The sequence below is a fragment of the Triturus cristatus genome, chromosome 4_2 (genome assembly GCF_964204655.1).
Source record: "Triturus cristatus chromosome 4_2, aTriCri1.1, whole genome shotgun sequence".
Taxonomy (NCBI): Eukaryota; Metazoa; Chordata; class Amphibia; order Caudata; family Salamandridae; genus Triturus; species Triturus cristatus.
The window spans coordinates 73,662,031-73,684,899 of record NC_140586.1 but is presented as its reverse complement, the minus strand read 5'-3'; the positions used below and the strand labels follow the sequence as shown (position 1 = coordinate 73,684,899).

General features: G+C 48.4%; 1 protein-coding gene across 1 annotated transcript in view; it reads right to left on the bottom strand.

Moving 5' to 3' along the window:
• Nucleotides 1–549: 549 nt before the first annotated feature.
• Nucleotides 550–22,869, bottom strand: part of CNN1 (calponin 1) — a 169,940-nt gene continuing 147,620 nt past the window's right edge. The window contains exons 6-7 of the mRNA XM_085600576.1: nt 3,657–3,803; nt 550–3,048 (exon numbers count right to left, since the gene is read on the bottom strand). Of these exons, the coding sequence (XP_085456702.1) occupies nt 2,797–3,048; nt 3,657–3,803 (399 nt within the window). The 3' untranslated portion in view covers nt 550–2,796. The remainder of the gene's footprint in view (nt 3,049–3,656; nt 3,804–22,869) is intronic.

Sequence of the window (22,869 nt, the reverse complement as noted above, 5' to 3'; positions counted from 1 at the left end):
ACACACATTTTATTTCCTCTCGTCATTTTGTACCCTCTATCCCTTTGCCATTATGTTATGTGCCTAGATTGGTCCACACAAAGCAGTAGATTCCCTTAAAGAGGGGGTTATAATGAAAGACAAGTATGTCTGTCCCCGCCAACAATGCACTGATTCAAAACTTTCATAAGTCACCTGCCTGGGTAAGTTCACTCAAATGACTAACGTGGAAGGAGGCCTGCTCACAGTGTCTCTTGAAGTTACGAACTCTTAGACCCGTTCGCAAAACTTTATTCTGTGCAACAGTTTGTCCTACTAGGGGAAATCCAGGAGTAAGTCACTCATAACTGGAGTATTACACAACTGCTCAAGGAAAAAAAATATGTGAATTGGGCCCTAGAATGTATTTAATTAGTCTTTTTTGTTTTAACTTCATGCATCGGTGTGTGCTGAAATGTGAATCATTACAGGGTTATTTGAAATGCTTCTAATTCCTGTATTCTTCAGAATTTTGGGGAATGCTCATGGGGCTCCACTGCAACAAAATAAAATGGACCCCCCCAAGAATGCTTTGCATGTTCATGTTAATGTTTATTTACTTACAGCACATTCAGGTGTCAAGAATTGCGTCGCTAAATTGACAGGTCTTGGACTGAGAGAAAACAGATTCACTCATATATAGCTGTTTGGCTATGTAGAATCAACATAGACATGGACACAACTACTCACAGAAGAAAAGGCTTTGCAATTTGCACCCTTCGTGTGAAAGCTTGTGTACAGGAATGAAGAGCAGGGTCTCACTTTCTCTCTCACACACAAAAATGTTCTTCCCAAAAGGTTGTGTGTGCCCTGTGGTTTCAGAAGATGTGCACTGGTAGGCTGCTATAGTTTTTACATTTTGTTGTGTAGAAGGCTTGGGGCTCTTGTTCTAGGCTGGGATTTCACAACAGGCTCTTTGTGGTTGCCATAGACAAACCTATTCCATTGTTCCTTTAGATCTTTTTCCACAAAGACAGATGGGCACCGACAGCTAAATAGGGAGTGCAGTCATACCACTGCTCAAAAATAGGTGTTTTTGATGCTTGGTCAAGGGAAAATAAAAAATATCATCTGTGTTTTCTGGAAGTATGTGTAAGAAACCTAAGGTAGCACCCCACGCCCTTTGAATTGACCCAGTGTATTCTGGGGAACAAGAGTTGCTGTTAAGGCGATATTCTTTCAATAGATTGGAAGTCTGTTGGAATGCTTGACACTTTAGGAGCTCTGTATAAAATCTCCATAGTTTATGTCATGGAGAGTTGGAAGTTATGTTTTATATTGCACACTAATGTCCTTACCTGTCCCACGTGTGTATGCTGTATACCATAAGTAGTAGAATTATTGGCTCTTTGATGTTCACTTCATTTATTGCTCTGCATTTGACTCGAGGGGGTATTTTAATTCTTTACTTCTGCTACCCAGGATTTCAATATTTCTTTGAAGTGCCTTGGCACTGCATGCTGCCTGTGGGTCTCAACGAGCAAGTTTCTACTGCTTGAAGCGAGACGCTGACCAACACGAGACTTTGCTACCATCACCCCACCCTCACAGCCAAGAGTTCCTAATTGCGCCTTCTTATATTATACCTGTTAATCGTGCATTTTATCGTGCAAAGCCCTAAAAGGTGAGCGCGGAGGGGGCATTTTACTGGTGGGTGTTAGAGTTCCCACCACTAACCACTTTTAATGGGGGGATTTCGGCAACCGGAACGAAAGGTTGGTCTGAAAACTCTCCAATCACTGTTCATAATGAAGTGCTGTTCAAGGAGGGGTTGGGATATTATGTGTAGTGTATGTGCTCAGACGCTGATACTACCTGTGTGGGCAGTGGGTTGAACTTTACAAAGGTAGGGTTGCTACCTTTCTAACTGAAAAGTAACGGCCGTTTTTTTTGGGGGGGGGGTTAAGTCTATAAAGGCCCGGACATGTTACTTAGTAAAACTTTAAACGAAATCGAAAGTGTTTATTTTTAACATGACTTTTCTGCCCTTAATTACATTAATTATTAGTCAGGGATCGCTAACACGGCTCTAGAACATATTTATAAGTAAGTGTTTTCTATTTGTTCTGGTGGTTGTCTGAAGTATGTACAGATAAGGTCTAAAAATACTGGTTTTCGGTGATTTTGCTAATTTTTGTAGCGGCTGGGACATTCAAATACCAGTGGTGCCGGTAGAAAACCGGCCAGGTGGCAACCCTATATGAAGGACATGTGCTGGACATCTAAATAAAACGTTATGTGGAGTACAGCGTACACTTAACTCCAGTGCTCGTCAGACCATTTAAAGATTGTGCCTCAACACGCTGGTAGGATCCCTGCAAGTTATGCTGGGGACAAATTAAATAAATAAACCTCAAGGGCCTAGTGTTTTATGCAATTCATTACACTTTTCCAAAACATGTAAAAATCCACATTGGCCTGCTCACCCTAAACAGGACCACCGCCTGCAGCTAGGGGTCTTTCACAGCAAGAAGAAAAGAAGGTGGGGATAAGGCTTCTGTTTTTTTATTTCCATGTTTTGTATCTTCTGATGTCCTAGCAGTATGTCCCGGCATTATCAGTGCACTTTTAAGTGTGTACAGTAATATTATTTTTAAAAAATCAATAAAAAACAAAATGGCAAATGAAAATTGGGACTTGCTGATGGAAGTTTGGGGTTGGTGTTTGCTTTCTTTTTACGGCAGCTTGAGCTTCTTGCCTGGAATTTCGGTAGTGGTTTGGGTGTTTTCGCTGGCCAGGTCCCAGTGACCCGGTCTTCCTTTGCATTGCACATGCGTGCTACTCAGAGTTATAGTAGTTGTGTCCACTGTCACCATAGTGGTCATTCTCGTCACCAGTGGTGGCGTAGTTGGGTGTAAGGCAGTACTTGGAGTCGAAGACTTGGCGAGGGAGGCCGTAGACGGTCATACCCTGCTGCGAGGCACCCTTATTGGTGCCCATCTGGAGGGAAATGTTCTGCATGTCGCAGTGCTCCATGCCCAATTTCTGCTCGAAGATCTGCCGCTTTGTGCCAGGAGCTGTCATACCAGACTGTAGGGTTGGAAGAGAGAAGCAGAAAATTGGGTGAGTGACGGGATTACTTGGACATAAACAGATCAGGGTGGCTATTTTATTGTGTGGTCTGTGTACAGCAGAAATACATTATGTGGGCACCATACAGAAGACTTAAACTGCATGGCACCCCATGAATGTGACATGAAATCCCAGAAGTGAATTATATAAATGGTAAGACATTATATGGTGCACTGCATTCAGATGTCTTTAAGAACAGCGCGCATACATCTTGAAGATATACTAGGTGCTATAAGATGCGCAATGCTAATTTAGCTCCAGTACTAAGAATGACAGAGGAAACCCCATTGGTATCTGAATCTGTGACCTGCAGGCTTGACTCTGATCTTTGCAAAAAGCATATGAATCCATACCAATCTTAACAGGATTGTGAAATATGACCAGCAGATGCATTAGCCCCAGGAGATGTGTTAATAGTTCTGTACTGAGTAGTCTGTTACCCAGCATTCTTCAAGGAGTGAGCAATAAAGCACAGCAGGGCCTGTTAGCCACTCTACACTAGGAAGTTTAGGGTCAGATGGTAGTGGCTGAAGTAGTCCCAGCCCCATTGTTGTCCCCTTCCTTACCTGTGAAGCTCCTTTGTTGGTGCCCATCTGTAGGCTGATGGTGGCTTGGTCCAGAGGCTGGTCTGTACCTAGCTTGGGGTCGTAGAGGTGTCGGCGGGTGCCATAAGAAGTCATGCCCTTTTGACTTGCAAATTTGTTGGTGCCCATCTGGAAAAAGAGACAGAAGAATCGATGAATCAGTAATATCTGTTTACCATGCCTGTGTTTTCATGGTACTGTTAGTGTGCGAAGTGGACAGGCATATTTGTTGATTAGAGTGCTTCCCAACTTTTGAGTATACAAGATCTTTCTTAACTTTCCGTTTTGTGAAACTGTTTTTGGCCAAGCTCATTGAGTATTTTACACTTGGCTGCAGTGGGCTTGGCTATGGTAGCATTACAAACCCAGGGATTGGTGACCATCGTAGGAGAAAAGTTGCTTTACGATTTACCTCTCATATTGTGAACTCTTGACCTGAGTTGGACTCCCTGGCTATGCTCTTCTTTGTACGTCTCAAACTCAGGGCTCAGAACAGTGGCTATCTACCTATTCTACACTGCTAAACTGGTCACAGACAGTAAATCCCCTGTCACTTTTCCACATGGCATGGTATCCTACCACCGTGCTTTGATTCTGTCTTGCCACAGAGGTCGATTCAGGTGGTTCTTTTCTCCTCAGTCTTCTCTATGTACCCCAGTCTTTCTCCCGCTCATCTTTTTGTTTCACCCATCATCGACCAGCAACTCCTTCGTCACTTGATCTGGCATACAGAGCTCCCCTTGCAGCCCTACACAGATGCCATGCTGCTGAATGTTCACCTCCTCTCATCCTGATCAATGAAGTATTTATCACAATTCCCTGCACGCGGTGCCGTTCTAGCTGGCTACAGTGAAATCAAAGGTGGGTACGATGCACTCCCTAACCCTCATGGCTTGGTCTGGATTCAGGAAATAGCACTACAATTAACAAAAATACTCCCATGGGCTCTAAAGGAGCCTGGTTTGAAGATTCTACCTTACCTGTCCTTGCCGTCCTTCACTTAGAGCTTCTTCCCTGCAAAAACATGTATGTGGAAATGTTCTCTAATCCTAAACTTTCCCTCCCTCTCAGGTTCGCTTTTTTTAATTGTAATTTCAAAATGTCGTTGCACTCTTCCTTTCCTTCCCGGAGCCAGCTAACAAATAAGCATTGGCAAAGTCAATATGTCTGACTTGCCATTGAGTTCTGATTAAAAATTCAAAGAAAAGTCTGCCAAGTGAAAAAACATAAACGTTTGCTTTATGTACACAGTGTGTTTATGAAATAAATAATTTAAAGTGTGAGAATTCCAGATGTAAAATAGTCTCTCGTGTATTTCAGTTTAAGCACCCCTTTTGGAGGAAGATTGAGACACCAAATAGCCAATATAATGAGAGGAGAGAATAAAAACTCCTCTAGTCATTTCTAAGAATTGGTAACTTCAGGTCTTGCGAACAGCTGCCCTTTCAAACCAGTCCTAAAAATAAGACCAATAATGTGACCTTGGGTGGGCTGGAAGATGTTCACACTATCCCACTAAATACATTGCTGCTTTGCTGAGTACTGGTGGCACCACCCTTTAATGCAACAGCGAATCAGTCTGGGAGAGTGGCCTCCCAGGCTCATCCCCTCAACCCTTCTTAGACAGTCTGCTTTGCTAATAAGTACAATACTTTTTGCACTTGAAATGCAAGTGATTAAAACAAACCGAACTTCCAAAAATGATGCGGTAGATAGATGCAGTGCTTTTCTAGCGCAGCATGCCATTCAAAATTGTACCTTAGCAGAGAAGTGCAGGTCCCTTGTAATAGTTAAACTACTACTAAAGCAACATAAAGCCGTAATCGGGAAAAAGTAAGACTTGCCAGTAAACATGCCTAGCAAAGTGTGATGGGTTCATGTTTATTTTACAAACCACATGCCAATATAGGCAACCGATAGTGTGTTACTAATTACAACCAAAAATAGATGCACACAGAATTATCAACAAATGGAGATACTTATTATGTTAAATGCGTGTGATCTCACAACCTTCGGCTTATGAGACTGATGTGCTGTTTGCAGCGCTAAGACGACTGTGAGGCGGCAGTTTTTCCAAGATTTATCTGAGGAAGATTACTAGGCGTTTTTTTAAACATTTATTTAGTAATTACATTCCTATTATGTGTAACAGGAAAGAGTGGTTATCTATCACATACCACATGTGCATATTTTGTATTCACAGTATCTGAAAGAGACACGGTAGTGATAGATTCCTTACCTTAGAATATCCCCAGGCGTCAGACTGGATCCAGAAAGTTTTACTAGCAGTACCCCTGCGCGTCAGTAGGTGGCGTCAGTTCTTTCTTTTTCCGCGCCAGCAAGCGCAGATCTGGATAGAGCACGTACCTTAGTCACTTTTTGGCTACTCTTTTGAGACTTTTTTTGTCTCCCATTTTTTCTCCTGGTGCATGTAGGGATGCCTGGCTTTAAGTCTTGTGGGGCCTGCCGTCACAACATGTCGGTGGCGGACCCCCATGATGTTTGTCTCTACTGCCTGGAGACCGAACATGACTCCTGGTCCTGCCGGGACTGTCGAGCCATGCCCCCGAAGGCCTTGAGGGAGCTGCGCCGGAAGCTACTGGAGGTCCAGCACTCATCCCAACACTGCTCTAGGTCCAGGGACCATTTCCGGGACCGCTCGTGGGGCCACAGTCGTCGCTCCTCGGGCTCCTAGTCTTCGCCCTCGGATTCCGTTAAGCGATGACATAAAAAGAAGTCGAAGAAGCGTGTTCACTCTCCGACGTCCCCCTGTCGGTCCTCGGATGCGGACGAGGGGGACAGGGGTTCTGCCCCTGCGGCTCCCTTGGAGCCTGGGAGTCCCGCGGCCTACCCGCTTTACCCGGGTCCGTCGGCGACTCCCGAACAGGTGCAAGAGTTTCTTGCCACCATAGACTGCCTTTATAGGCCCCAGGCTCCGCCGGCGCACCTTCGGGCCCCGCGGTCCCATGTCCAGATCCTGTTGGCCCGTCGGCACCGCCGGCGGATCCAGCTTCGGCGCCTCAGGATCCTACGCCGTTGGCTCTGGCCCCGGCACCACGAGGTCCGGCGCTGCCGGCCCCAGCGTCGCCCTCAGCTCCGCCTCAGGCGCCGCAGTGGGTGCCGTTCATTCCATCCTTGCCCCGGTTCCAGGACCATTTAGTTCCTGCCTGGGATCCGCATTGGGAGACGACGCCGGTCCGACCCCGGCCGGCCCCGTCCACGGCGCCGTTTGTCACCTCTCCGGCTCTGCCGCTGCGGCCGGTTCCTCCTGCAACGGAGGTGGAGGATGACTGGGAGGGGTCCGAGGACCCTCTTGCCCGTCAATGTGACTCTGAGCAGGACTGGGTGGATGATCTGGAGGACGCCGGCGACCTCAATGTCTCTTCTGACCCAGGGTTTGCCTCTCCCCCACCTACGATGGATGAGGGCGCTTCCTACACGATGGTGGTCCGTCGGGCTGCTGAGGTCCCCAACCTTGATCTTCCTACGGTAGCCCTCAAAACTAACCTCTTTACTGAGGTGCCCCAGATGGCGTTGACTTCGTCGGAGCCACTGCTTCCCTTCAACGACACCCTCACCGACGTCCAGTTGGGCACTTGGTCACGGCCGGCCACAGGGGCCCCTGTGGATAAGAATGTCGCCAGGCGTCACCTCCCGCCACCTGGTGACCCCGCGTTTCTGACCACTCATCCCACGCCTGAGAGTCTGGTCATCCAGGCCTCAACGTCGCAGAGTGCCTTTCCCACGGCTCCACCAGATGAGAAGCTGGAGCAGTTTGGTAAGCGGTTGTTCTCGTCGGCCAGCTTGGGGCTGCGGTTGGTGAACACCGCCTGCTTGTTGGGCCGCTATTCCCACGCGGTGTGGGACATGGTTGCTCAGGTGTTACAACAGTGTCCTGAGGAGGTCCATGCTGTGCTTTCCCAGGCGGTTGCTGAGGGTAAGGATGCGGCTAACTTCGCCATTCGGTGTGGTTTGGACACCGCTGACTAGTTGGGCAGGCCGATTTCTACGACTGTGGAGCTGCGCCGCCACGCCTGGTTGCGATCCACTGGGTTCTTGCCTGACGTCCAGAGCTCCCTCGTGGACATGCCTTTTGATGGCACTCGCCTGTTTGGCGATAAGGCCGACAGTGCGCTGGAGCGCCTTAAGGACTCGCAGGCCACGGCCAAGTCCTTGGGTCTTTCCACTAAAAGCCCAGCCACTCCTGGGTTTCGTTCCTTTCGTGGTCAAGGCAGGGGTGCCCTGGCACGGTCCTTCAACAAGCCTGTGCAGAACCAGCCTCAGCACGTCCACGGACGTGGCTTCCGCAGGGGCGGCTCGGGGAATCAGCATGGGGGGCAGTCCACCTCCGCCCCTGCTGCTTCTATCTCCAAACCTTCCTAATCCAAGCTTTGTGGAGCACCCCACGCCGGTGGGTGGCAGGTTCCGCCACCAACTCCACCACTGGCGCGATATCACATCGGACAAGTGGGTGTTGCAGATCATCCACAGGGGTTATTCTCTTCCCCTTCAGTCCTCCCCTCCCGCCATGCCACCTCGGTGCCACCGCATGTCGGGAGATCACTTGCAGCTTCTCCATCAGGAAATTACGGCCCTCTTGGCCAAGGGGGCCATCGAGCGCATTCCTCGGCCAGAAGTAGGACGTGGTTGTTATTCCCACTACTTTCTGGTCCCCAAGAAGGACAAAGGGGGCCTGCGCCCCATCTTGGACCTCAGGAACTTCAATTGCTTCCTCCGGAAGGAGAAGTTCAAGATGTTGACTCTGGCTCAGGTCTTGGCTGCCCTCGACCCTGGAGACTGGATGGTAGCGTTGGACTTGCAGGACGCGTATTTTCACATCCCTGTCCTGCCGGCCCACCGGCGTTACCTGTGGTTCACGGGAGGCCGCGAGCATTTTCAGTTTGCCATGCTCCCCTTCGGCCTTACCAGCGCCCCTCGGGTGTTCACAAAAGTGATGGCGGTGGTCGCAGCTCATTTGCGCAGGTCAGGGGTGTCAGTCTTCCCCTACCTCGACGACTGGTTGTTGAAGGCGGGCTCGCCCCGGACAGTCGTCACCAACCTTCAGACTACGGCCGACCTCCTGCATTTGCTGGGGATCTCCATCAATGTGCTGAAGTCGCACCTGAGTCCCTCTCAGAAGCTCCCCTTCATCGGAGCGGTTGTGGATTCGACGCAGTTTCGGGTTTATCCTCCCAAGCAGCGAGTCCGGGATATTCAGGCTATGATTCCGATCTTTCAGCCTCTATTCCGGGTTTTAGTCAGGATGACCCTCCGGCTCCTGTGCCTGATGGCCTACTGCATCCTGCTAGTGCAACATGCCAGATGGCATATGCGGGCTCTGCAGTGGGACCTGAAGTTCCAGTGAGCGCAGCATCAGGGCGACCTGTCCGATCATGTCCAGATCTCGGAGGGCACTGCACGACAATTGCAGTGGTGGCTCACAAATTGCGGTTGGGTCAATGGCAGATCCCTCTCTCTTCCCCAACCGGAGCATACAGAGGTGACGGATGCGTCCCTCCTGGGATGGGTAAGCCACTTGGGAGAGGCGGAGATCAGAGGCTCTGGTCTCCTGCGGAGGCCCAGCTCCACATCAACCTTTTGGAGCTTCGGGCGATCCGTCTTGCACTGAAGGCATTCCTTCCCTCTGTCCGGCGAAGGGTGGTGCAGGTGTTCATGGACAACACCACCGCCATGTGGTATTGCAACAAACAAAGCGGGTGGGGTCCTGGACCCTATGTCAGGAGGCTCTGCGCCCCTGGACATGGCTGGAACATCAAGGCATTACCTTGGTGGTTCAACACCTGGCAGGTTCTCTGAACACCAGGGCGGACGAACTCAGCCACCGGTGCTTGATGGATCACGAATGGCATCTGAACTCGAACGTGGCGCAAGGTCTCTTTCAGCAGTGGGGACAGCCTAGGTTAGATCTATTCGCCACCGAAGAGAACACGCAATGTCATCAGTTCTGCACGTTGGAATTTCCAAGGCGGCGCTCGCTAGGCAACGCTTTTCATCACGAGTGGAGTTGCGGTCTGTTGTACGCCTTTCCGCCTATACCACTTCTGCCCAGAGTGCTGAAGAAGATTCGGCGCGACCGGGCCCAAGTCATCCTTGTGGCTCCAGATTGGGCATGAAGATTCTGGTATCCCGAGCTACTCAGCATGGCGATCGATCCCCCGATCCGGCTGCCTTTTCGGGAGGATCTTCTGTCGCAGCAGCAGGGGATGATCCTCCACCCGAACCTGTCCAGTCTCCACCTCAATGCGTGGAGATTGAGTGGCGACAGTTGACAGCTTTTGATCTTCCTCCCAAAGTCTGTGATGTCATTCTGGCAGCCAGGCGTCCCTCCACTAAAACGGTATACGCCTGCAGATGGAACAAGTTTGTGGCATGGTGCACAGCTAAGACTGTGGATCCCCTTTCTGCCCCTCTTTCCGAAGTCCGTCTGTTCCTTCTTTCTTTGGCCTAGCAGGGCTCTGCTCTGGGCACTATCAAAGGTTATCTTTCGGCCATCTCCGCCTTTTTATGGCTTCCAGATCAGCCTTCTCTTTTTAAGTCCCCGGTTGTTAACCGTTTCCTAAAGGGCATTACGCACACGTTTCCTCCTGTGCCGTTCATCATGCCTCAATGGGACTTGAATCTCGTTTTGACCTATTTGATGTGCGCTGCTTTCGAGCCCCTTCATACCTGTCCTTTGCGTCTTCTTACTCTTAAGACGGCTTTCCTGGTTGCTATCACCTCTGCCAGAAGCGTGAGTGAGCTCCAAGCTCTTTCTTCCAAACCTCCTTTCCTTTCTGTTTATCCCGACAAGGTGGTGTTAAGGACCCGTCCTTCTTTTTTGCCAAAGGTGGTCACGCCCTTCCACATCGGGCAGACCATCACTTTGCCTACCTTCATTCCGCCTCCACATCCTTCGAGGGAGGAAGAGAGGCTCCACCGTCTGGACCCAAAACGTGCGCTTGCATTCTATCTAAAGTGTACCCAGCAGTTCCGGGTGGATGACCAGCTCTTTGTTGGCTACGAGGGCGCCAAAAAAGGTTGGGCTGTGCACAAACGGACCAATTCTCGGTGGGTCGTTCTGTGCATCAAAGCATTTTACTCCTTGGCTAAGAAGGAGCCTCCTGTGGGGCTGCGTGCCCATTCTACCAGGGCAACTGCAGCCACTACTGCCTTGGGACGTTACGTGGGCCTCGCTGCACAAGTTTACCAAGCATTTCGGCCTTGACAGTCAGGTCTGGAGAGACGGCTTCTTTGGCCATTCTGTTCTCCGTGACTTTCTGGTGTAATCTTTTCGCAGACCCACCACCGGGGTTGGTATTGCTGGGGTATATATTCTAAGGTAAGGAATCTATCACTAACTTGTCTCTTTCAAATGCACAAGTTACTACTTGTGTAACAATATATCTGTAAGAGACATTAGTTAGTGATAGATTCCTTACCGCCCCACCCATCCTCCCCGTTCTGCGAACTGATTCTAGGGTTAAGGTCATCGCCCTTTCAGGGCCCTAGTTTCATGGCACCAGTGGTCAGTTTCTTGCATGACTCTGCGTTCCTGGCGTGGAAAGTCGTGTACAGAACTGACGTCAGCGCGCATGGGTGGTGCCTAAGTAGTCTCCGTGACGTCATCTCGGAGCTTACGATGTCAGCAACGGACGTGGGGCCGCATGATTCCACCTAGTGACGCGCAGGGGTACTGCTAGCAAAACTTTCCGGATCCAGTCTGACGCCTGGGGATATTCTAAGAAGGTAAGGAATCTATCACCAACTAATGTCTCTTACAGATATATCGTTACACAAGTAGTAACTTGTTCTTTAATATATTGTCTTTTAGCATTTCCAGTACCGTGTTTTGCTTACCACTTGATCCAAAATCTTAAAAATAGGCAACAACAACGAATATCAAATTATCTTGTTGTAGGAAATAACCGTGCTTCACTATGCAGCAATGTACTTAGCAGACGGAGTGTATATATATATATATATATATATATTTTATTTTACAGGGTTTCATATAGCGCGAACTTGACCCGCATCGGGTATCAGGACACTTTACATAGCACCAGTTGCATTACATGACGACACATTCATTCTTGTTAGGCATGGGGAGATTAAGTGATTTGCCCAGAATCACAGGATGTTGCGCATCCCCAGATTCGAGGTCGACCGTCCTAGCCCTTAGACCAACTCCTCTCCCCAAGATTACTTTTAGATGAATACTTGTAATTGCAGTCTCCTCACCATGAGAATATTCCCCAGGCGTCCGACTGGATACCGAACCTTTTAAAGCAGTACTCCTGTGCCCTTGTAGGTGGTGTTGAGCAATGATGAGTGGAGCAGTGTATAATGGCCATCCATGAGTCCTGACCTGAGTTCCTTTCTTCTGTATGCTCAGACAAAGATCCAGAACTACTCCTTATCTTCTCACGACTTATCTCGACATAAAATTTCAAAAGATTTCGGGGGTGGGAGGATGGAAGATTTGACAATCCAAGTCAAAAAGGTTCAAACCATGCAGGGACTGTTTCAAACAGATATCTATGCCAGACCTTGACGACGTATGTCTTTGGTGCTTGGAGTCTGGGATCTGCGGCCACTGCACTGAATGACTGACATGAATGCAACGTCCTTCCTGGACTGCAAGGGAAAGCTTTATGTCACCAAACATCAGAAGACTCCATACCACGACCAGTCGAAGTTGAGAAATTCCCTCTCCTGAAGTAGTTCTCATGGCAGATCTTCATCCAGATTGCAGCCTTCAGGAAAGTCCAAAAAAGAAGCTTTAGAAGTCCCAGTGAGAATCAGTCCCTTCTCGCCAGTCTCCAACTCCAGAGAGAGAGCAAGGGCGTCAATATGTCTTGAGCTTTCTCTCGATTTCCATAGGAGCCTATTCCAAGCCTGGTCCCAGTGCATCATGAATTTCTGACTCTATTGGCAGCAAACCAGCAAGCTGAGGCCCTAAAGGAGGCTGTTCTGCAATTTTTTGGCATTTTTCAGGGTCCCTCTAACACGCTTCTGGCCCCAAGTATCCGCAAGGGTGTCCAGTCAGGGTTCTGCTGGTGGGTCTGCCCTCAATGCTGTCTGTGCTCCGCGAGCCCAAAGATTCTGCTCTGTAACGATTTAAAGACAGCAGGGCCACAAGTATGTCGGGCGGCTTGGGCTGTGGTATCCAGCAGTGTGGCCGAGTCGGAGCTCTGCCGTGCTGTGTTCTCCGTGAGTTGCCCCCTGCGGGATGAGAACGATCCTGCACTTTGTGTACTGACACCCACAGCGGGTGGGGGGAAACACCAGAAGTGCAGAACGGTGTGCCGCACAGGCAGAGATCGGCTGCTGACGGGGGCCTGCGTGGGGCCTGGATCATGAGCTTACTCTACTTGCTAGGGCCGGGCTGGAACAGAGCTGCCTAAGGTGACCCGACGACCAACTGGGACTTGATTGACCACCTAAGGCCAATGAAAGGAGTTGAGGACTCACTGTAGGCCGGGGCCTGGCCCCATTATCAACATCCGCACCGAGGGAGAGCGGCCTATGCCTGGATCCCGGTCCCAGTGTTGCTCAGGCGTGAGCTGGGCCTCTTCACGCTGCAAAGCCTGTAAGTGATGAACAGCTGCGTATACCACCAGAGTGCTGTTGGCAGTACCTACAAACACATCCACCATGGAAAAAAATGACAAATAAGAGGCCCGGCTCACATTCAAATGGCGGTACATGCCTCGAGTACAGCAGCATGCCCATTCAGACTCTGAGCAGGACCAGCCAACCAAGGCTATCACTATGCTGGAGGCAACATTGCTTGCAATGCAAAACAGTCTTCAATCTATTGATGGCAAAATCGATTATATGAATCTCAGAATGGACTCTATTACATCCAAGCTAGACAACCAAGCTAGACAAACATGCCTCACCTTTGAACATAGCGGTACAGCACATATGGTCCACCGAGGATGAAGTGCACGTGATAGCCGCAAAATAGCTAAATATGGATAAGCTGCTGGTGCTGATCCCGCCCAAAAACGAAGATCATGCCATAGCAACATCCTCATAATGGGCTGCCACACTCCACCAAGACTTGCCGCTTGGAGAACTACATAGAGACAATGATTAAGGGCATCTTTGACTCTGAGCACCTGTCCCCTGTGCTAATCGTGGAGAGGGCGCTCCGCTGCGACCAATAATCGTGAAACTACTCAACTATCGAGATCGCATCATGATTCTACGCCTATCTAGAGAACAAGGAAATGTCCAGTACCACGGCAACAGCCTCGCCTTCTATCCGGATTTCACGGCGGCGGTGCAGTCTGCTAGACGGGAATACCTACCAGCAAAGAAGAAACTGCAAAAGGCTGGTGTAGCATATGCAATGTTATACCCAGCCCGCCTCTGCATAGAGCATGGAGGAATGCAGAAAGTTTTCACCACACCAAAAGCGGCCATGGACTTTGTCGAAACCATCAGGCGATCCAACTGAAACCCTACAAGCCTGGACTCCATTACAGAGGACTGTTAAAGCAACAATCCTCTTGCTGGGGGGCAAGGGGGAGACCCACCCCAGGCTGCTGCCGGACAAATGTACTCTGCTCCACTTGGATGCCTGCTGGGAACTGATCCACTGAGCACGGTGATATTGTTTTATAATTTGCCGCATGCTACTCCTCACACTTAGTCTAGGCGAGCAATTGCAGCATATGACTTTGGGCTACACTCCCCTTTTTTGTATAGTGCTTCGGACCCTCATAATTGGTGGGGGGATGCCGACAGGCCCCATAGCACCTAGACGGTACTCCACTGAGAATACGCTCCTGTCATACTAAGCTGCTGAGCTGATGGCTGGCCACCTCTGTACATGTGGAGGGTTTCCAGCCTCTGTCTACCCCTTGAGGGTGCTCCCCACATGGCTTCCAAACTAGGTTTTCCTTTTCTTTGCAGCGACTAGTCACTATACTGTTTGTCAGTTGGGGGTTCTTAGTTTCTATTACTAGGGATGGCTTTAGGAAAAGTTATTGTGCTAAAGTGGGAGGGGGGTTGGATATTGGATTGTTTTCTGTGATCCCAGCTTCATACGATATTACTAATCACTAAGACCCGACACTGCATCGCGAGTGTAAAACCAAACATAATGCGATAGATTACCGAGCAGCCACAATGGCCCAGTCCATAGGATAGTTTAACTTTCTCACAAGGAATGTGCAGGGTTTAAACAACCCCAGGAAGGTCCGGCAAGTCTTTGCCCAGCTATATCGACAGGCAATACACATGGCAGTCCTGCAAGAGACTCTCCTCACCACGCAGACGGCCAATGGGGTAGGGATCAAATGGGCTGGTGTACGCATAGCATCCTTGTACTCTTCATCCTCTAGACGCGTCCTGCTCCTGATCCAGAAAGGGATGCCCTTCACTCTGACACACTCCGAGGTAGATGATCAGGGTAGATATGTGCTGGCAAAGAGTAATCTGGGCGGCACACCAGTCACCCAAATTATGTGGACCTAATGTAGATGACCCCGCCTTCTTTGAGGCACTGTGGACTAAGCTGCTGGGAAAGCAACAGTCCGCAGGGATTTGGGGAGGGACTTCAATGTCTATCTCGATCATGATATGGATAGATCCGTACTGCGGACAAGCACATTAAGAACTCTGGTCGCATAATAAGGGAGGGTATGAAGAAGTATGGCCTGCTGGATGCCAGGAGGGTGCGACACTCCAAATCAAAGGAGGACACGTTCACTTCGGTTAGGTAACTGGTTAGTCACAAAAGAAGTAAGCAAATGGATAGTTGAGATTCGACAAATGCCGTGAACACTGTCAGATCACTGTCCAGTACTCATGTCCGTGTGATCGCTACACACACGCCTCGCCAGTTCCAGTGGAGGCTGCAGGCATCGGCACTGCTGGATGCTGGATTCCGCGATGGGGTCAGAGCTGAAATCTGACAATGTTTTGTGGCCAATGAGAGCATGGTTAAGGAGAAGGGTACGCTGTGGGAGGCCTTCAATGTCACCATCAGGGGTGTCTGTATCTTAAAGTCAGTCCGCGCTCGACTTAGTACCCAGGACACCACCTTGCGGGAACTGGAGCAGGAGTATGAAACTCAACTGGAACCCCAGACATTAGCTAACATCCGTACACACATCACAGAATATAATGACACAGCAGAGCAAGAAATATGCTATATGTCTAAGCAGTGGGTGGCACCGGCATATGGGGATGGCGGGAACCCCGGCCGGCACCTGGCAACAAAGATAAAAGGGCCCAGAGGCCACACACAGGTGATGAAAATTGACCGCTCAGAGAAGTGCACATACTATGATACCCCCTCCTTTGCGAATGCATTTGTAAACTTTTATACCCAACTATACAGCGCTCATACCTCTGCCCCTGAGAGGGAAGCAACATTATATTTGATTGATATTGCACTTGCCTGGCTGCCCCCGGGGCAAAGGGAATTCTCATTGCAGCCCATAACAGAGGAGGACATTAAAGATGCTCACTTCCAAGTGGGAAGGCTCCTGGTAGCGACGGCCTCCCCAGTGAATTTTATAAAATGTATTTGGAACTGTTGATACCAAATCTCTGCGGATTATACCAAGAGGCGTACGAGAAAGGTACCCTACCACCAACAGTGTGGATAGCACTGCTAATAACACTGCCAAAACCCTCGATGCCAACTGAAAAATGTGACTCATATCGCCCACTCTCATTAATTAACACAGATGTGAAGATACTTGCCAAGATTGTGGCCACTGGCCTGCAGCCTTTACTGCTATCACTGGTACTGCCACACCAATCAGGTTTTGTGCCCTCCCAATCCCCTGCCCATAACCTGCGCACGCCCTTTTCAGTTCTCCATCAGTTGGATCCCTCTATCTGTGCAGTGGCGGTGCTACTTGACGCCGCCAAGGCCTTTGATTCTATACATGGTCATACATGTTTGTAGTGATGTCCTGCATAGGGATGCCTCAGGTGTTCCTTCGGTGGATCCATCTGTTGTATACTGATCCCACGGCGAGGGTCAGGGTCAATGGGATCACCCCAGAGGCACTAGGAATACACAGGGGAACACAACAGGGCTGCCCGTTGTCCCCAATCCTATTTGCACTAGCACTGGAGCCCGTAGCATGTGTAATAAGATAGAAAAATGCAGTAGCGGCTCTGTGTTTTCGACAGCGGTATATATCCATATCCCTGTATGCGGACGATATGGTGCTATACGTCCAAGACCCCGAAGTCAACCTGGCGCCAGTCATTAGAGAATACATAAAATAAATGGTACTCCAGATTGAGCTTTAATTGGTCCCAATCGACCGTATTCCCACTAACAACTTGTACGGACCCCCCCCCCCCCCCCCCCCCCCCCCGGTTTTGAATTATGTCTTTGAGTGTTGCGCTGAGCCAGTCAAATATCTGGGGGTGTGGGTACATAGGGACCCTGAAACTATCGTTCTTCGGAACTACAGCACTGCCAGCGCAAGGCTTGAGGAACAGATATCCTGTTTGATACGCCCTCCCCTATCACTGGCTGATAGACTGGCCATAATGAAGATGGTAGTGCTTCTCAGGTTTTTATATCTTTTTGTGAACATTCCCATACTGCTGTCCCAAGCTTTTTGCAAAATGCTACAATCTTCCATGAAATCCATCGCCTGGGCGGGCAAGAAGCCCCGGCTTTGCTGGCAGACACTCACGCTCCCATATAGGTGGGGAGGGTTTAGTGCCCCTCATCTTTATTTGTATTACTTGTGTGGGCAAGTGCACTTTGTGCACTACTGGCACTACCCCACAAAATATAGCCCACATGTTGCGATTGAAAGTGACGCAACCCACTCCATTCCCCCCCCAAAGCTATACTGACACATGTAAATACGGACACCCGGACCACATAAATTAACACTACACACTGCACTTTACGTGCTTGGCATGCACTAGCTGTTCGTGCTAATAAGCTCCCTTTTCATGTGTCGGCTCTACCGTTAATGCATCACCCTGCGATCTCAGTTGCACAGGTGAGCAAGGCACTTGCCCAGTTGGTCAAGTTGAGTATAGGGTCGATGTGGGACATATATCTTGAGGGGACATTTCTGGAATTCAGGGACATTGTGGGCATGCATAATGCAACCCCACTTTTGCAATTCATATACCACAGGCTGCGACTGGCGCTGAAGAGCTTGTTCCCCTCCTTCCCACAAGAACTAGAGACCCTGTGGTTCTTGCAGATACTCCTCACTTGTACCGCCCACAAGAAGTTGATAACTAGGCTCTACAACCCAGAGCGAATTGTTTGAACAGCCCACCACTGCTCTGGATACCTGCAGCGTGGCTTTAGACCAGCCAATCGCACTAGAAGATTAGGAGTTCTGCTGCGACTCAATAGGTATACTCATATCAAACTGCAATCTAAGAATAATTCAGCAGCAGTAATATTCTCCTGTACAGCTACATAAATTTGGTTTACGGGAAGGTGCAAGTTGTCGATGCTGCCGGAATCCCTCGGCGGGTTTCTTGCACTTAGCTTGGGAATGGCCCTTGGTTCATGGGTATTGGAGGGAGGTGACAAAGGCCCTCTCAGATATGGTGATGGAGGAGGCGAGATGCACACCCTCGGTCTGTTTCCTCGGCCTCATGAAGCCCATCCAGGCAGTGAACCATAAATTTGCGGCTGTGGCACTGTTTCTTGTAAAACGAAGGGTGTCAATGTGCTGGGGCGGGAGGAGGGTTCCCAAATTTGATGAATGGAAAACAGATACAGTGTATTGTAAGGCTCGGTTAGAATCCTATGCAGAGGAACTGCCCTGTGCATCGCGACCTAAAGACTCTTTGGCCCCTTTTGTGTCATATCTCCTAACATCAGATGTTGTAGATAAGAATGCATGTAATGATACTGCAAGACTGCCGGAAACGGAGGCCATGTACGCCACCGATAAGGTGATCTGGTTCTCTACTTGCTGATGTAAGACACTGCTGGTATCTTTTGTGCTGGTTTTTTTTTAATGTCTTGTATTTTCTGTAATTATCTCAACAAGATAAATGGAAAACTTTAATTTAAAAAGTATAAATTCAAACATGATAAAAGGAAAGAAATTAAATTCCAACGCACAAGAAAGGATTATGCACAGTTGTGCCATATCATACATGCTAAGAAATGGGCCATATATTTTGCAATAGAATAAATGCACTACTGTGGTATAATGCTTGCCAGGCATATTTTGTAAGAGGTGACTATGTCTATTACGTAAAAGTATGTATGGCAAAGTGTTCAATTATAAACTGTCTTTTACCAAAGCATATCAGAGATGTTCTTTCCTTTGTCGCTCTTCACTCTGAGCTCTTCATTGACTCCCTCCTGCAGTCTCTCTAATTCACATTGCCACCTCTGTGTTTAATATGCGTCTCTTTCCTTTTTCTCTCTTTCCTCTGACCCTCTATCCTCTGGTTTGTCCCCTATATTTCACTTGCACTTACTCCCCTGTTCTATTTTGCATGTTTCATCTTCCTTCTATGCCTAGGCTTCCTTTTTCCTTGCACTTCTTTCTTTTCCATGTCTCTCCCATTCCACTCCCATTTTCCGTTTTCTGTATCTAATACCTATGTAACGTATATCATTCTCCCCTGTCTCTTTCTATCCAATGTCTAGCTTACTATCTCCCACCGTCTCGTTCTCTCTCTGTCTTGCTTTCCTATCTCCCTTCTCTCCTAGCCTTCGAGAGGGGAGCATGCATTCTCTATCTCCCTCGCTCATCTGCTCTGCTTTGTGTCAATGCAATTCACTTGTTGCATGGCGCATTGGCCTCAATGCTACTGCGTTGGAAAAATAAGGTGGGCTTTCCCAAAGTTCTAATGCTCCTCAGCATGGCAGAGTTTACACACATCGATTAGAAGCAGAGTAACAACAGGCAGCATATCAATATGTGCCTCCCATGTCCAGTGCAGTGTGTGCATCTTTACTTCAAAAAGCATAAGGGTAGCTGCTTTCTACTTAGGTGCCCAAGTGCAGTCACAACCAGGGCCGGCCCAGGCTGTAGTTGCACCAAAAGCAGTGCTTTTCAAGCTATAAATAAGCATTGGCAAAGCCAATTGGTCTCGGCACTGCAAGAGCTATTGGCGTTGTCAATGTGTTTCAGCATTGCATGGCCAGATGGTAAGTGTTCCCCAGGCAGATGCAGCACCTAAGTGCCTGCAGCTGATGCGCTGTTACTCTGTTGTGTAACCAAGGGCATACATGAACAAGTCATCCCAAATTAAATTTACTATTTGATAAAGAGCAAAACACAATATGAAATGTGTCAATTTCCTTTAATGAGTGCTGCCAAAATTACCTAGTAAAATCATGATACTTATTTCGTTCCCCACTCAGGAACAGAAGGTATCATCTTCCTTAGTGCAATTCATACTTGTGACTTGCATGCTGCACACATGTCTGCTGCAGGCACTCAACCCACTGACCTATCCAACTGGCTGAAAGTATCACGGCCAACAATCATCAAAATGCAGAGATCATTGCATGCGTAGATTCAAATTCAGGAATCCTTTATTAAATCTATTCCCTCTTCTTACTACAGGTGTTTTTGGGGTCACTGGTGTCTCTATCTGGTTTGACATAAACAGGATATAGTCCGACCACACCTCCCTTCCAGTCAGTGAATTGGATTTAAAACGACCACCTAGATGTCACGGCCATTGCAAGAAAGTGGTAAGCCAGCTCATCTGGCCACTATATTGTGATTACTGAGCCACATGGCCGGATCCTGTCAGGGCTAACTCGACCTTTGGACGTTCTGAGTTTGATAAAATTAATCCTGTTAATTTGTGTAACAATAACAAATTCTTGCAATACTTAGATAAGTCAGACTTAAAGTGTTATGTAATAGTATTGTATTTTTTTTTTTTTTTTTACCACTGTTGTTATTATAATTTGCACGGGGCTTAGAGACTGTGCATGTACATAGTGCCTTGTTCGTGCTACTGGTAGGTTGCAGTTTCATAATCTGAGTAATGTTAATTTACTTGGGTGCTGGCATCAACATATCCCAAACCTACATCTCAAAGGCGTGTGTGCCGTCAGTTGAAAACACCTTTGTTTATTTTATCTTGCAATAAGCCTTTTACTGATCATTTCTTTTTTAACATGTGATTCTACAACATAACAAACCATATGCTTGCTTACGTACTGTGCGCATGGGTGGGGAGGGGGTAAGAATGAGCGAGTGAAGGGCAGCTGAAGTGAAGCAGTCAAGTGACCTTGCAAGGCAATGGAGACCATGGGGGCGATTGCTGATGTACTGTGCGCTGTATGCTAAGCCACAAAACAAATACTATACAGATGCACTCCAGCGCCTAGGAGTGCAGTTGGTGGCATGTGGCGTTTTACAATGACCATCCAGTGAATTAAAACAAGCCCTTCCCGCAGCCTGTTTCATTAGTAACCAGTGAGCCCATTATGTCGTGTTCCTGTTTTTTGTAACTATCTCAGGGGTGGGGAGGGGTTGAGAATGAGTGAGTGAAGGGCAGCTGAAATGAAGTGGTCACATGACCTTGCAAGGCAATGGAGACCATGGAGGGGATTGCTGACTTTCTCGCTCTCTCCCCACGAATGATCTCCTGGTAATTGAAAAACAAGCTGTGACTTGAAAAACAAGATAAGAACATAATTTACAGGCCTTTTCCATTAATGTCAGAGAAGCACAGGGCAAGCAGCCATGAGGGGAGGGAGGGAGCAATTTCATGATGGTTAGAGAAACACAGGGCAACCAGACACAGGAACGCGGGATGGAGAAAGCGACAGTGGGAGGAGGGTGACTGGGGAACGGAACAAGAAATGAGATAAGAACATAATTTACAGGCCTGTTTAAAGAAACAGCATGGCGCTCAGAACGAGTGAAAACACAACTGCTCCTGAGATGGACTCTTAAACAAAGAAAAAAGAAGTTCCTAAAATGGTCATTATATGGGAGGAGTGGATGGATAGTAGTATTGGTCTATGCTCTTGGGAGGGCTAAACAAAGGAAGAGGCATGCATCATGCCATGGACAAAATGGGGAGAAAGATTAGGAGGGCAACTATGATGCCAGAAAATGGGAAGCCTATGGGCAGGCTGAAGCCCACAAAGTATATACAACATGTCTCTTTAGAGACAGTGCATGCGCTGTCTAGAGCCGAGATCTTAAAAGGAGTGCAGCTGTCACAAATGCACGAATTAGCAATTAGCTTGCTCGGCACGGAGAGCCTGGAGATCCGGCATTGTGAGATTGACAGGCATGTACAAGCTAGGCAAATTCAGGTTTGAGGCGACAAAGGGCCCACTGGCAAGTTTTAACAAAGCCACAAGACGAAATGCACTTGTACACTTCAAGTCCTAACTGTCTGATGTCTTTCCTCTGGCTCAGCCATTTTCCTTCTAGATGCTGCACTTCCTTCTTTTAAAACTTTCATGGTCATTCAACCACTCTGATGGCAACTCCTGCACCATTGACTCTTGATCTGTGTTGCAACAACCCTTCCCCATGAAAATGGCACCAGATCTGGGGGGCCCCAGTTGCCACCTACTACAAAGCAATTCTACTGTCTCTATTTTCCTGATAGGCCACTCCGCTTCCTTACCTTTATAGTCTGTTGTCTGCAGAGTGCTGATACATGGCTTGCAGAGCTGGGCGTGTAGGTTGGTGGGGGCGCTGACAGCATTTTGATACTGGGCACTGGACACGAACATGCCCTCACTTCTCATGTCAGCACACACAGTACAGGTACTTGCAAACTCGCCACTCAAGCACAGCATTCAATCCATTTAATATGTTTGTGTTTTATGACAAATAGATTCTGGCGACGGGTGATGTGTTTCTGTTTCATGAAAAATATGTTTCTACTGGCGAAAAACACTCAATTTGCCTCTACGAGGCGCACATGCATCTACTGTCTTCGGTCACAGCCTTCCCTACTCAGGCCTGGCCACAGAAAGTCACACTCATCACTACCTCAGGATGCAGTGCATGGCACAAGATGCATAGGGTCATTGACTGCGCAGGGCCTAAATAGACCATGTGCTGTTAATCATAGAGTGTAGCAGGCCCTCTCCAACCCCTGACAGTCAAGAGAATTTCAAATGAACGCTGCTGAAGTCTTCAGCAGCTATTCCGCATAATACTACACAGAGGCTTGGTGCGCTTACAAGCTCTTCAGCAGCAGAGCTGCACCTGTCCAGCACTGGCAG